Source organism: Aquarana catesbeiana, linkage group LG04 (genome assembly GCF_042186555.1).
Source record: "Aquarana catesbeiana isolate 2022-GZ linkage group LG04, ASM4218655v1, whole genome shotgun sequence".
NCBI lineage: Eukaryota > Metazoa > Chordata > Amphibia > Anura > Ranidae > Aquarana > Aquarana catesbeiana.
The window spans coordinates 523,516,213-523,531,602 of record NC_133327.1 but is presented as its reverse complement, the minus strand read 5'-3'; the positions used below and the strand labels follow the sequence as shown (position 1 = coordinate 523,531,602).

Here is a 15,390-nt window from a genome sequence, read left to right as displayed (position 1 = left end):
TATGCGCTCAGTGATTAGGGCATGGAATATGACTCAGGGAATGCGGTCATTTAGTGTGCTAGCGTGCTAGTGTGCTGTGTGTAGCTCTCCCCTAATTTACCGTTGTGGAGAAATCCCAATCTGGTACATTTTTATGACTACCCGAACCCTTTTGTCTGGACTAAATATGGGGTCAAAACCTTACAACATATTGTACTAAATGGCATCTTAATGTCATTTAACGAACTCAAGGAGCATCTCACCCTACCCATCTCCCACTTCTTTAGATACATCCAACTGAGACATGCACTTTACTCACAATTTGGAAGGGAACTATTGAACCTTGACCCTAGTGACTTGGAATTATTGACGCACAGTGACTCCTTGGTTAAACCAGTCTCTAGCATATATAAGGACCTTTTCCAAGAAACTGGCACGTTAATGGAACCTTGTAGACTGGCCTGGGAGGCGGTGGCCCCGGTTGTGGACGGGGACAATTGGGATGACATGCTGGGGATCGCGTTTCAATATCTAGTCTCTACCAGAGACCATTTAGTTCACTACAAATTCCTACATATAATATACCTAACTCCGGCTAGATTAGCGAAAATGTTTGGGAACCAGCAGTCTCTTTGCTGGAGATGCTCCACGCCTATGGCAAATTTCATGCATATATTCTGGGATTGTCCTCATATTAAAACATACTGGCAAGCTGTAGCCCACTGTATTAAATCGGTCACCTCTATTTCAATCCTCCTGTCCATTGAAGTGTGCTTGTTGCATTTGGTTGAACCTTTGGCCACTACTAGGGCTATACGAACTCTTCTCACCCTATTATTGTTTTATGCTAAAAAGCGAATGGTCCTATCCTGGAGGAGTTTGTCTACCCCAACCTTGGAGACCTGGAAATCCCATTTATAAAGCCACCTATTTGAGCAGAGGGTCTCTAGCCAAGTTCGATAAGGTTTGGGGAGGGTGGATGGCTTCTGTGGACACAGTCTCGGATTAACTACATGATCAGCTACACACACTGATCCTGTGGTTTCCTGCAGTGCTCTGAAGGAATAGTTTTTGGAGTGCTAGAAGAGTGCGGGCTAGCTGGAGACCAATGTAAAGCTCTTCTCAATAGATGAACTTTTCATATACTTAGAGGTTACTGTTCCTCCTGGTGGGGGAATGGGGGAGTTGGGGAGGAAAGGACCACATGAGCAGATATTCTCCTGTACGATAGAAAGGAAAGTCACTGCACGGAACCACTATAAATCACACCTCCGGCTGGAGGGTAATGTAGTGGGAATTTCTGTCAAGGCAAGACTGTACCAGGGCTGAGTATTACCCTTTTGTATTTGTTCTGGGGGTGTTTTTATGTATTTATTGTTTGTTTTCTTTTTTTATTGTTTTACACTGGGATGTTTTTATGCTGTAACTAGTGTCTGTTTCCGCTTATGCGGGTTATTGTTTGTTGTATGTCAAAAAACTCAATAAAAAGTAATTTACAAAAAAAAAAAATGCACAGGTGTGAATCAGGCCTAAGGGACACAGGAATTCATCATTCTGATACAATTAAAGTGGAAGTCCAGGCTTTTCCTAACTATACTTAAACTTGCTCCCCCCCTTCTAACTCCTATTCTAACTACACTATGAAAGGAAAATGCATGTGGCTATCAATTCTTAGGCTCAATTCACATCTATGCATGTTGCTGTTGAGCGTTTCTACAGTGTTTTTTGTGGTGCTTGCCGCGTTTTTGGACACGCATTTTTACCTCGATTTGCGTTTTGTGTTTTTGATTTTTTTACACTGTATATAGCTGGTTGCCAAGGAGGCGTCAGTTGTCAGTGTACTTCCCCGCTGAATGTAAAAAAAAAAGAATTGCTGGCTAAAAAAAAAGTGAGCGCCCCCTACCCTGAACCATACCAGGCCACATGCCCTCAACATGGGGGGATGGGTGCTTTGCGCCCCCCACCCCAAAGCACCTTGCCCCCATGTTGATGGAGACAACCCTTGATCAGGGGTTGTCAGGGTCTGCAGGCGGGGGCCTTATCGGGCCTTAAAATCCCTTTAACAAGATCTGGGCCTCCCCCCTATGCAAATGAGTATGGGTTACATTGTACCCCTACTCATTCACCATAAAAAAAAAGTAGTGTCTTCCTCCATCTTCTCCCGCATCTTCCTCCTCTGGGCTTCTCCTTCTCCCGCTTCTTCTTCCAGTATTCTTCTTTCTCCTGTATTCTTTGTTCGGTGTTCTTCTTCCTCTGCCGTCGCTCCCGCTGACGACTCTCCTCCGATGCTGCGTCCCGCTGATCTGTCCATGCCAATATCAAGCATGTCTTAGATAACAATGGGGGCAGTACTTGCGTTTTGGATGCGGGTCCATTGAAGTCTATTACATGTAAAAGGCTGCATTTTGCAGGAAAAAAATGTCTCCGACCCTTTCCAAAAACTCAGAGGCACAAAAATGCATTGATGTAAACGTTTTCCTTAGGAACTCAAGTTAAAAAAAAATTCCCTGCATTTCTGCAAAATGCAAAATGCATCAAAAAACGCATTAGTGTGAATTAAGCCTAAGCCTCCATTTCAGAGACGAATCAGAGCCGAATTTTTGCCTGAATTCGGCCCTAAAATGGAGCCAAAGACACACAGCGTTCCTGTGCAAGCCGCTCTACAGTCGCAACGGAGATATGTGAACCGGCTCCATAGAGAGCCGGTCACAATCTCCTGTCATGTGAATTTGATGTGGGGAAACATGCATCCAATTAGCATAGGTTTGAACCCAGCCTTAGGCCTGATTCACACCTATGCATTTTTAGTGCTTTTTGCATTTTGCAGATTTGCACTACAGTCCATTTAACATGGTTTCCTATGGAACACGTTCTGTAGCGCAAACCTGCAAAATGTAAAAAGCACTAAACATGCATAGGTGTGAATCAGGCCTAAGGGACAAAGGAATTCATCATTCTGATACAATTAAAGTGGAATTCCAGGCTTTTTCTAACTATACTTAAACTTGCTCCCACCCCCCTTCTAACTCCTATTCTAACTACACTATGAAAGGAAAATGCATATACCTACCTATTCTTAGAGCACACTGGCCCGGTCAAATGATTGATTCCCAGCGGCCAGCTTTAAGAGAGAGATCACCAACAATGGATGAAATACCTGTGCTGTGACATCACCTATGGGCTTACTATGGAGCTTACGTTGTCTGCTGTCCCTCCTCTCCCCTGAAGCTGCTGCTGGAAGGTGACCATGTGACAGGACCACAGCACACTCAGAATAGGTAAGTATACACTTTCACATGGTAGCTATAATAGGAGTTAGAAGGTGGTGGAAGCATGTTTAACCATGGGCGTAGTATAAGGGGTTGTAGGGGTTACAATCGCAGCCCCACCCCTAGCTACAGGGGGCCCCTGTAACCTGCCTGTTATATTATCATATCCTCCACAATGTCCAGCTCCGATCTGCCCTAGGGCCCTACAGCCACACTCCAGTACTGGGCTTCCACTTTGCCTTCCACAGTCCACACCCCTCTGTTCTCATTGGCTGAGGAGAAGCTGTGAGCCATTTCCTGAATGGAGAGGAGCACGTGGTAAGAGCAGCCCAGGATGGGGAAGTGTCTGTGCTGTGCTGGCAACATGGAACGGTAACTGAGTTTAGCGAGTTAAGAGGAGGAGAGTGTCATCCTGTAGCCACGATGGGATGGATGTCACTGGTGAAGTATGACACCGCTCTCCTAGTCACCGGCTGGGATTCTCTGTACCCCCCACCTGGGGATCTCCGCTTACCCCCCTTCCCTGACAACTAGGGAAAAGACACACACCTCCGGGAAGTGACCTTCCCCCAACACTGACAGAGAAACCTTCAGAAATTGCTAAAACAGATCCCTTAACACCTCCTAAGGGGCCACAGAGGGGCTGTAGGCTCCAGATTTTGTGTCACATGGCTTTGCCCCCCTAGATCTAAGTTGCGCGCCCCCCCAAAGTCCCCTGACCACCCTCTCCGCCCTGGATGCTATGCCCGGTTGCTGAGCTCCTTTTCCTCTATACTGCTCCTCCTCCGCAGGGCTGAGACATACTTACCAACTGTCCCGAATTTCCCGGGACATTCCGGGGATTTGGACCTTTTTCCCGATTTTAGAGTTTCCCAGGAAATGTCCCGGGAAATAATTTTTTTCCAGATCTTTCGCGGCTCCACGCCGCCTCCGCTAGAGGTTCGCGGCCAGCGGAGACAAAGTCTCCACCGGCCGCCATTTTACCAAAGACCAAGAACAAGAGGCGGAGCCGGCCGGATGGCTGACAATAGAAATTGAGCTGCGGCACCACCTATCCCCCGCCCCGCTGCTGTTCGGTTTGTGACCTGTTGTGGCTCCGCAGCTCAATTTCTATTCAATTTCTCCGCCTCTATCTTGATTACCTCGGCCTGTTACTAAAAATGTATGGTAATGGCGGCGGAAACTTTGCTGCAGGCACACCGGATGTAAGGAGGGGCTCCGCTGGGGACACCAGATGTAAGGAGGGGCTCCGCTGGGGACACCAGATGTAAGGAGGGGCTCCGCTGGGGACACCAGATGTAAGCAGGGGTTCCGCTGGGGACAAAAGATGTAAGGAGGGGCTCCGCTGCCAGGGACACAGATCTGTAAGGAGGGCCTCTGCTTCTGGGGGCACCTGATGTAAGGACGGACTCTGTTGGGGGCACCTGATGTAAGGACGGACTCTGCTGGGGGCACCTGATATAAGGGCAGACTCTGCTGGGGGCACCTGATGCAAGCACGTACTCTGCTGGAGGCACCTGGTGGCAGGCGACGTGGCAGGTGACATGCTCAGGGGTCCCACCGATTTTGCATTATGGTGAGTTGAATGATTTCATTCTATATTACAATGTAATAATAGTAATAATGCGCTTCAATCATCCTGACACCACAACAACCATGGTGCCAGGATGATTGAAGCACTAACACCAGGTGTTTGGAGTATCTTTATCTGTTGATTTATTAAACTCTGGAATACACATTTCTATTGTGGTGTAGGATCTGGGCCTGCTGTCCTTCCATCCCACTTTCCTTCCTCCTCTCTCCTTCCCTACTTCTTTCCTTCTTTCTCCCTCCCTCCCTCCCTCCCTCTTTTCCCCTTTCTTTCACCATCTCTCATTCATCTCGGACTCTAATCACACCCCCATTTGAACTATGCCCATATAAGCCACGCCCACTATTCACGCATTCATGCCTGCCCCCTAATTATAATAAGACTCCGCCTACAGCCAAAAAAGTGTCCCTATAAAATTTTTTACAATGTTGGCAACTATGGCTGAAATCACATTCCTTTACAACACAAGCAGTCAGCCAGGATCTGGCAACTACACTGCCAATCCAACCAGAGTATTTCACAGACAAAGGGAAAACCCTGCGAGCCACACTGATCTTATGCCCAAAAGAATATCCCCACCTAGCTGCATGCGTAGATCACGTCTCATAAACCGTGCACTCAATCCAATGTAGAAAAATTACGCTGCGCTAAAGTGTATTGTGACAATCAATAAGTAAATCAAAAAATAAAAAACAAAAAAAAATAATATATATATATATATATATATATATATATATATATATATATATATATATATATATATATATAAAATATATATATACAAAAATATAACAAAATATCATAAAGAGATAATAAGGCAGAAAAATGCCGTGCCTGCTATGTTAAATAACCCTATTCGGGTAAATTATTAATAATGCATCACCACTAAACAATCCATTAGTGGATACAAATATGGATAACAAATACACAGTAAAGTGCAAAGTGCATAAACAATAATGTAGATCTATATACAAATATATTAAAGTGCATATAAACTCAAAAAGTGCTCAGTGACCAGCATATAGTGTGATCATCAATCATTTAAAATGCTGCAGAGTGATCAGTGCAATCCTGTAAATCGAATCACATAAGTGTATATGATAAGTGTCCCAAGATGCAGATCCAGCATGCTTAAAGTGTTCCTTTGTGCTGCAAATTCATGCTCCAGTGCTCTGCAGTGACCCCCCAGGAATTGCGCTCACCTCAGAGCATGTGACCCAGCTATTACACTAAGCCAAAACACGCTTTTGATCCTTCCCACGGCTCAATGCTGATCAGCTGATGCACGGCTCCGATGCAACTCCACAAACTTAATATGTGATAAAGAGAGAACTCAATAGTGTCATAACGCTATTAAAGATTTATTGATTAAAAACACTCCCCACAAAGGGGTACTCACAATTCAAAGGTGCGTCAGTGCACCTATTTATACATAGACCTCAGACAATACAGCGGTAGCGAGGGTAAGGTATGCATTTCATCCCAAGCAGAACTCACAGCTCCTTGCTCCGTCCTGGCCACTCCCCTATGCGTGTTCAACACAGGGATCACGTGTCTTCATCAGGGGGATATGATTGGATGGACGCTCTGCAGCTTAAATATACCTATCGCGTCATACCTATATGACAATATGGCCGCGATAGGTATATTTAAGACGAGGATCGGGGCCACTCTGTGCAAAACGAGCTGCACAGTGGAGGTAAGTATGATGTGTTTGTTATTAAAAAAAAACCCTTACAATCACTTTCAGGTTAGAAAGTCTGTATAGATCCCTGATATTTCACCCAAGCCACCCCAGATTGTAAGAATTAAAAAAAAAAATGTAAAAGATAATTACAAATTTTAAAAAGTAAAAAAAAAACTATAAAAAATAACTTAAAGAAATAAAAGGCTCATTCACACGGATTCTCTGGCCCATACAGTGTTAATTACAGGTGGGTTCAGGCAACTGGAGCCGCATGTTACTCTATGGGGATGCAGAGGCTGTATGAACACAGCCACAGGTCCTAATTTAGGTGTGAGTGAGTGGCACCAAATGCACACGTCTGTGTTTGGGGCTGTACACCTACATCCACATGCCTTCAAATTAGGAACTGCGGCATTGTTCATACAGCTGTTGCATCCCCATAGAGCAGGGGTCTCCAAACTTTCTAAACAAAGGGCCATTTTACTGTCCTTCAGACTTTAGGGGGGCAAGACTAGAGGCAGTGGAAGTAGAAAATGTCCCATCATTGGTATCAGTGGGAGAAATAGTGCCCCAATGTTGTCAGTGGGAAGAATAGTGCCCCTTCCTTTGTATCAATAGAAGGAATAGTGCCCCATGGTTGATGGCAGTGGGAGGAATAGTGCCCTTTCAATGGTGACAATGTGAGAAATTATGCCCTATTGTTGGTGTCAGTGGGAGAAATTATGCCCTATTGTTGGTGTCAGTGGGAGAAATTATGCCCTATTGTTGGTGTCAGTGGGAGAAATAGTGCCTCATCGTTGGTATCAATAAAAGGAATAGTGCCCCAATGGTTGCTGTCAGTGGGAGGAATTATGCCCCATCGTTGGTGTCAGTGGGAGGAAAAGTGCCCCATTGTTGGTTTCAGTGGGAGGAATAGTGCCCCATTGTTGTATTAGTGGGAGGAATAGTGCCCCATCTGTTGTGTCAGCGGAAGGAATAGTGCTTCATTCATGGTGTCAGTGGGATGAATAGTGACCCATTGTTTATATCAGTGGAAAGAATAGTGCCCCATCATTGGAGTGTCAGTGGGAGGAATAGTCCCCCATTGTTGGTGTGGCACTGGGGGAGGGGGGGGGTAGTGCCCTGTTGCTGGTATCCTTGGGAAGAATAGTGCCTTGTTGTTGGTATCAGTGGAAGGAATAGTGCCTCATTGTTGGTGTCAGTGGGAGGAATAGTGCCCCATCTTTTGTGTCAGTAGAAGGAATAGTGCTTCATTCTTGGTGTCAGTGGGAGGAATAGTGCCCCATTGTTCATGTCAGTGGATAGAATAGTGCCCCATTGTTGGAGTGTCAGTGGGAGGAATAGTCCCCCATTGTTGGCGTGAGCGACAGGAATTATGCCCCATCATTGGTGTCAGTAGATAGAATAGTGCCCCAAGGGCCAGATAAAGGCAAGTAAAGGGCCGCATCCAGGCCCCCAGGTCGCAGTTTGGAGATCCATGCCATAGAGTAACATGGGCAGCCTGCACACAGCTCCAGTCACATAAAATAAAAATTAAAAAATGCTGATTCACAATGTACTGGCCGTTGTGCCCATGTGAATGAGACCCAAGATCTTATTCAAACACAGAGCTTTATTTATTCAATCCAGTTTTATCTTTTATAGTTAGCAAGATTTTGTAAGATGAGTTGTGTTTGTGTCCTTTAATGATTTTAGTGTATTTTAACAAAAATATTGTTTTGGGGCAGAGATAGCATGAAGTAGGGCAGAGGCAGGGAGCAGAGCACTTCTCATACCTAGGCATCTGAGACACAAACGCCAGTAGACCTCTTCCCATTATAGGAAGTGCATTCTCTTGCGTACAGGGCCGCTGATAAGGGGGTAGCGCCAGTCCTCAATATACAGGGCCCAGGCCAGCAGGGGGGGGGGGGGGGGGCAGTGGAATTGGATATGGGCAGTAAAGGGGGTGATTGGTAAAGCAGGAAGGGGGGGAGAATTAGAAGAACTGATCCCTTAGGTGCCTCTTCCTGCAGCAGCTAACAGCTGGCTTCTCCTTCTCTCCCTGCCATTGGCTTTCAGCCGCTGCATGGAGAAACACACTGGGGATTGGTTCCTGAAATTGCCCTTGCCTCACCAATCCTCTTCCCTCTCCGGGATTTTATTGTTCCCGCTAATAATGATTTTAGTGAGGGTTTAATGAAAATATTATTGTAATTTTTTTTTGGGGGGGGGGGCCTTGTCAGATAGGCGGTTTGGGGCCCTGTGATATCTAATAGCAGCCCTGCTTTCGTACAAAACCACGTTTCTTGCTTGCTGTGTTCGGGATGCCATTGAGAATGTATGGCAATGCAAGCGCAACATGCGTTTTTTTTTTCCACAGTTCATAAAATCGTACAATCTGAGCACACAACACAAATGTGAATGTGTGCTGATAGTAATAAGTATGCACATCACAAGAAAAAAAATGTAACCATGCTGCATTTATACTAAATACAATGTAATCAGCTCTCCCCATGACATAAAGCATAGAGTAGACTAGGGGCCATGAACGGGCACAATACACCATGTTACACCGGATCCCCCCCCCCATTGATCTACTCACTCTCTCGGAGTTTGACCCATCGCAGAGCTCAGGCGGTGGGCAGAATCCTTCTTCTTGCCTTGTTTGGAGGACATGACGGCGGCTATATGGAGCTCCGACACTCCTGATCGCTCTCTGTACTTCAATCACTCAGCACCGGGAACACCGCGTCCTCGGGTTGCTAGGAAACGACTGTTACGCGCCTCCTGTGTATGTACGCTGAGGATCGGGAACGCGCTTCATCTTGTGTGATCACATGATCCAACAGACTTTGTTTCCCAAATATATAATAATATAATGTTTTGCTATAAATTTCTCTCAATGTTGGTCTCATCCACACTTCCTACAGCAACAGGAAACTTGTCCTGACATGACATGTAGGCTGCTGCTGAGATGTCAAGCCATAGTTTATTTAACCATTTCAGAGCCGGAAGATTTTACCCCCTTCATGACCAGGCCATTTTTTTGCTATTCAGCACCGCCCCAATTTAACTGGTAATTCCGCGGTCATGCAACGCTGTACCCAAACGCTATTTATAAAATTCGTTTCCCACAAATGGCGCTTTCTTTTGGTGGTATGTGATCACCACTGAGCTTTTTTAGCGATATAAACAAAAAAAAACCAAAAAAAGTTTTGAAAAAGAAAATAGATCTTTTACTTTCTGCTAAAATATATACGATAAAAAAAAAAAAAAAATGTAACCACTTGCTGATCAGACCCTTTTCTGGAACTTTTTGTTTACAAGTTTAACCGCTTGCCGACCAGCAGCCGTGATTATACGGCGGCAGGTTGGCTTGATCCCGCGAATCGCTGTCATTGTACGTCGGGCTCGTAAACTCGCTTTTGTGGGCGCACGCGCACTCCCGTCGGCCAGCAAGAGAGACAGTCAGCAGGGGTCCGGCGGACTCGATGTCCGCCGGCCACCTGCGATCATTCCCCGCAGTGACAGAATGGGGATCTGCCTGCGTAAACAAAGGCAAATCTCCATTCTGACAGGGGAGATCACACTAATGCTGTATTTCTGCTATGCAGGAATATGGATCTGTGTGTTGTCCCCCAGTGACACAGTCCCCCATACAGTTAGTAAACACACCCAGGGAACACATTTAACCCCTTGATCGCCCCTAGTGTTAACCCTTTCCCTGACAGTGTCATTAGTACAATAACAGTGCATATTTTTAGCACTGATTACTGTAGTAATGTCACTGGTTTCCAAAAAAGTGTAAAAAATGTCAGTTAAGTGTCCGATTTGTCCGCCGCAATGTCGCAGTCCCACTAAAAATCGCTGATCGCCCAAAATTACTACTAAAAAAAAAAAAAAATGCCATAAATCTATCCCCTATTTTGTAGACTCTATAACTTTTGCGTAAACCAATTAATATACGCTTATTGCGATTTTTTTTTTTTTTTTTTTTACCAAAAATATGTAGCAGAATACATATTGGCCTAAACTAATGAAGAAATTTGTTTTTTTTTACATTTTTTTTTAATATTTATTACAGCAAAAGTTTTTGCTTATTGCGATTTTTTTACCAAAAAATATGCATCAGAATACATATTGGCCTAAACTGATGAATAAATTCTTTTTATTTACATTTTTTTTATATTTATTATAGCAAAAAGAAAAAATGTTTTTTGTTTTTTTTTTTCAAAATTGTCGCTCTTTTTTTGTTTATATCGCAAAAAATAAAAACCGCAGAGGTGACCAAATACCACCAAATGAAAGCTCTATTTGTGGGGAAAACAAAATTAATTTTGTTTGGGTATAGTGTTGCACGACTGCGCAATTGTCAGTTAAAGTAGACCCCTCACATTTTTGTAAATATTTTATTATATCTTTTCATGTGACAACACTGAAGAAATGACACTTTGCTACAATGTAAAGTAGTGAGTGTACAGCTTGTATAACAGTGTAAATTTGTTGTCCCCTCAAAATAACTCAACACACAGCCATTAATGTCTAAACCACTGGCAACAAAAGTGAGTACACCCCTAACTGAAAATGTCCAAATTGGACCCTAAGTGTCAATATTTTGTGTGGCCACCATTATTTTCCAGCACTGCCTTAACCCTCTTGGGCATGGAGTTCACCAGAGCATCACAAGTTGCCACTGGACTCTTCTACTTCTCCATGATGACATCACGGAGCTGGTAGATGTCAGAGACCTTGTACTCCTCCACCTTCCATTTGATGATGCCCCTCAGATGCTTAAAGCGGTGTTCCGGACGAAATTATACTTTTTAAATAAAAATATCCCTATGATACACAAGCTTAATGTATTCTAGTAAAGTTAGTCTGTAAACTAAGGTCTGTTTTGTTAGTTTATAGCAGTAGTTTGTTATTTTATAACCTTACAGCAGGCCGTGGCCATCTTAAGTCTGGGCATCTGAAGCCAGACTGTATTTCTTCCTGGATCTCATCCTTGCAGATCTCGCACATGCTCAGTGCAGCACAAGCAGTGTAATAGGTTTCAGGTCAGGTTTCCATAGCAACGACAGTGTCAGAGGAAGTTGCCACCCCTTCCCAGAAGGCATTGCAAACAGGAAATGATGCGATGGGCCGCGGCCAGGGAGGAGGAAGTGAAAAATGAATACAGTAGACATACAGTAAGTGTTGAGAAAAAAAATTTTAAAATATCCAATTCGTTTACAGTGCACAGTTTAGAGAGGGACGCTGAAGAGTTGTAAAAGTGGGTGGAACTCCACCACTTACCAACCCGGCCAATTCTGACACTTTGCTCCTACATGTAAAAATCATCATTTTTTTGCTAGAAAATTACATAGAACCCCCAAACATTATATATGTTTTTTTAGCAGAGACCCTCGAGAATACAATGGCGGTCATTGCAACTTTTTATCTCACACGGTATTTGCGCAGCAATTTTTCAAACACTTTTTTTTGGAAAAAAAACAGTTCCATGCTTTAAAAAAAAAACAAAACAATAAAGGTAGCCCAATTTTTTTACATAATGTGAAAGATGAAGTTGCGCCGAGTAAATAGAAACCTAACATGTCACGCTTCAAAACTGCACACGCTCGTGGAACGGCGCCAAACTTCGGTACTTAAAAATCCCCATAGGCGATGCTTTAAAATTTTTTACTGCTTACATGTTTTGAGTTACAGAGGAGGTCTAGGGCTAGATTTATTGCTCTCACTCTAACGTTCATGGCAACACCTCACATCTGTGGTTTCAACACCGTTTTCATATGTGGGCGGGACTTACATATGCGTTCGCTTCTGCGTGCGAGCACACGGGGACAGGAGCACTTTAAAAAAAAATTTTTTTTTAATTGTTAATTTTACTTAAAAAATTTTAATTTGACACTTTAAAAAAAAAAAAAAAAATTGATCACTTTTATTCCTATTACAAGGAATGTAAACATCCCTTGTAATAGGAATATGGCATGACAGGACCTCTTTACAGTGAGATATGGGGTCAATAAGACCCCACATCTCACCACTAGGCTGGGAAGCCTGAAATTAAAAAAAAAATAAAACGATCCCCGCTTCTCAGCCGAAGCGGCACCGTTTTTTTGAATGCAGAGGCTGGGCGTGACGTCATAACATCGCGCCCGGCCTCCGACGATCGTAGAGACTCCGGCGACCATCTGGTCCACCGGAAATCTCTATGATCAACATCTGGGGCCGGCGGATCCGCTCTCCGATTCACCGATCGCAGAGGGGACAGCAAATTTACACTGTTATACAAGCTGTACACTCACTACTTTACATTGTAGCAAAGTGTCATTTCTTCAGTGTTGTCACATGAAAGGATATAATAAAATATTTACAAAAATGTGAGGGATGTACTCACTTTTGTGAGATACGGTATATTTTGCTATTAAATAACATTTCTAATCATATAAAGTTAACAAGAGTCCCCCTTTCTGTGGACCTTTCAGAGTCCACAGAATTTCCCTTTTACATCTCTTTCACTGTAAGGCGGGAGTCTGCAGTCTCTGATATAAGGGAGAACTCTGGGGACTCTAACATAAGGGATGCTCTGGGAACCCTGATTTAAGATGGAACACTGAGAACTCTGATGTACGGAGAGGACTAAGGGGGAAAACTGTGGCCTCCGGTTTAAAGGGGAACTCTGATGTATGGGGTCCCCTGAGAACCCTGATTTACCTTAGTGTACTCACTCAGTGGCAGGAGAGAGAAGGGGGGGGGGACTTCAGTCACAGACAAGGATGGATGGTGAGCTCACTCACCCCTTGGCAGTCAGCACCTCTCATCCAGATATATCTGAGGCTGCTGGACTTCAAGTGAATGGCCCCCACGTTCCTTTTCTGATGCCCAGCGCTGGGGATTGGAGTGTGGGCAGACACAGAGGGGTAGGGGCAGGAGGAAGAGGTGCAGATCGAGCCCTCTCTCCTCTCCCGTCTGTGTGTGTTTTAGGGGGGGTGCTGGCTTTGGGCAGTGTGAAAGAGAGTGTAACAAACACTCTCAGCTTAGACAGCTGCAGCCAGCAACTGACAACTGAAGCCATAGTCCAGTTTGAATCATGTGTTCGGGTTTCAGGAAGTCTGAAACCCGGACGCATGATGCAAAACCCGAACTGTCCAGGTGAATCCCGGACAGGTGGCAACCCTAAACCACTTGCTGACCAGACCTTTTCTGGAACTTTTTGTTTACAAGTTTACTGCTTTCCGACCAGCCGCCGTCATTATACTGCGGCAGGTTGGTTCGATCCCGCAAATTGCCGTCATTGCACGTTGGGCTCGTAAACTTGCTTTTGTGAGCACACGTGCGCTCCCATCGGCCAGCAGGGGAGCCAAGCAGCGGGTTCAGTGGACTCGATGTCCGCTAGCCACCCGCTATCGTTCCCTGCAGTGACAGAACGGGGATCTGCCAGTGTAAACAAGGCAAATCTCCGTTTTGACTGGGGAGATCACACGATCCTGTCTTTCTGCTATGCAGGAAGATGGATCTGTGTGTTTCCTCTGTAACACAATCCCCCATACAGTTAGTAAACACACCCAGGGAACACAGTTAACCCCTTGATCGCCCCTAGTGTTAACCCTTTCTCTGCCAGTGTCATTAGTACAATAAGTGCATATTTTTAGCACAGATTACTGTAATAAAGTCACCGCTTCCCAAAAAAGTGTCAAAAATGTCACTTAGGTGTCCGATCTGTCCGCCACAATGTCGCAGTCCCACTAAAAATCGATGATCGCCGCCGTAAAAAAAAAATGCCATAAATCTATCCCCTATTTTGTAGACGCTATAACTTTTGTGAAAACCAATCAATATACGCTTATTGCGATTTTTTTTTCTTTTCCCAAAAATATGTAGCAGAATACATATTGGCCTAAACTAATGAAGAAATTTGTTTTTTTTACATTTTTTTTTTAATGTTTATTATAGCAAAAAGTTTTTTTTCAAAATTTTCGCTCTTTTTTTGTTTATAGCGCAAAAAATATAAACCACAGAGGTGCAGAGGTGATCAAATACCACCAGGGCCGGATTTGACACAAGGCCGCCGAGGCCAGGCCTCGGGCGGCAGTGGTGCAGGGGCGGCGCCGCTCCTGCGGCGACTTTGCAGCCGCCCCCCCCTTTCGAGCTGCCCATTAATGTTCATTAGGGGCACTGGTGCCCGTAGAAAAGATGGCCGCGAGTCGCCCACTACTGCGCATGCGCCGTTCCGAAGCCGGCCGAGCTCGGGAAAGCTCGTACGTGCTCGGCGCATGCGCAGTAGCGTGATTGCGCCGCCCGGTGCCATTTTTGAAAAGAAATGTCTCCAACCTGTGTGCCACGGTGCCTCTGCTGCCGGGCCACGGAGGAGACAAGTAATGTCAGCAGGGCGGCGGCGGGGGAGAGAGATGACATCTCTCATTGCCCGCACCGCTGTTCCGCCCTCCTCTATCTGGTGGCAGCCAGGCAGCTTGGCAAGTGACATCCCCATCTGGTGGCAGCACAGCTTGGCAAGTGACATCCCCATCTGGTGACAGCGTGGCAAGTGACATCTCTATCTGGTGGCAGCTTGGCAAGTGACATCCCCATCTGGTGGCAGCCAGGCAGCATGGCAAGTGACATCCCCATCTGGTGGCAGGCAGCGTGGCAAGTGACATCCCCATCTGGTGGCAGGCAGCGTGGCCTGGGTAAAAGTGGGTAAATCCTTCCGGGGCTGAAGTGGTTAAATTAGTATCTTTTGCTAGAAATTACTTAGAACCCCCCCAAACATGATATATTTTTTTTTAGCAGAGACGCACCTAGAGCAGTGATGGTGAACCTTGGCACCCCAGATATTTTGGAGCTAATCCTCTTAGATTGTAAGCTCTAAGGAGCAGGGCCCTCTG

General features: G+C 45.0%; 1 protein-coding gene across 4 annotated transcripts in view; it reads right to left on the bottom strand.

Annotated features, from left to right (window-relative positions):
* ADGB (androglobin) overlaps positions 1-9,299 on the bottom strand; it is a 505,879-nt gene extending 496,580 nt beyond the window's left edge. For 3 of the 4 annotated variants that reach the window (XM_073627819.1, XM_073627820.1, XM_073627821.1), the window contains exon 1: positions 9,108-9,299. In XM_073627819.1, the coding sequence (XP_073483920.1) occupies positions 9,108-9,181 (74 nt within the window). In that variant the 5' untranslated portion in view covers positions 9,182-9,299. The remainder of the gene's footprint in view (positions 1-9,107) is intronic. The other variant, XM_073627822.1, reaches the window with a different exon arrangement.
* Between the last annotated feature and the right edge of the window lie 6,091 nt (positions 9,300-15,390).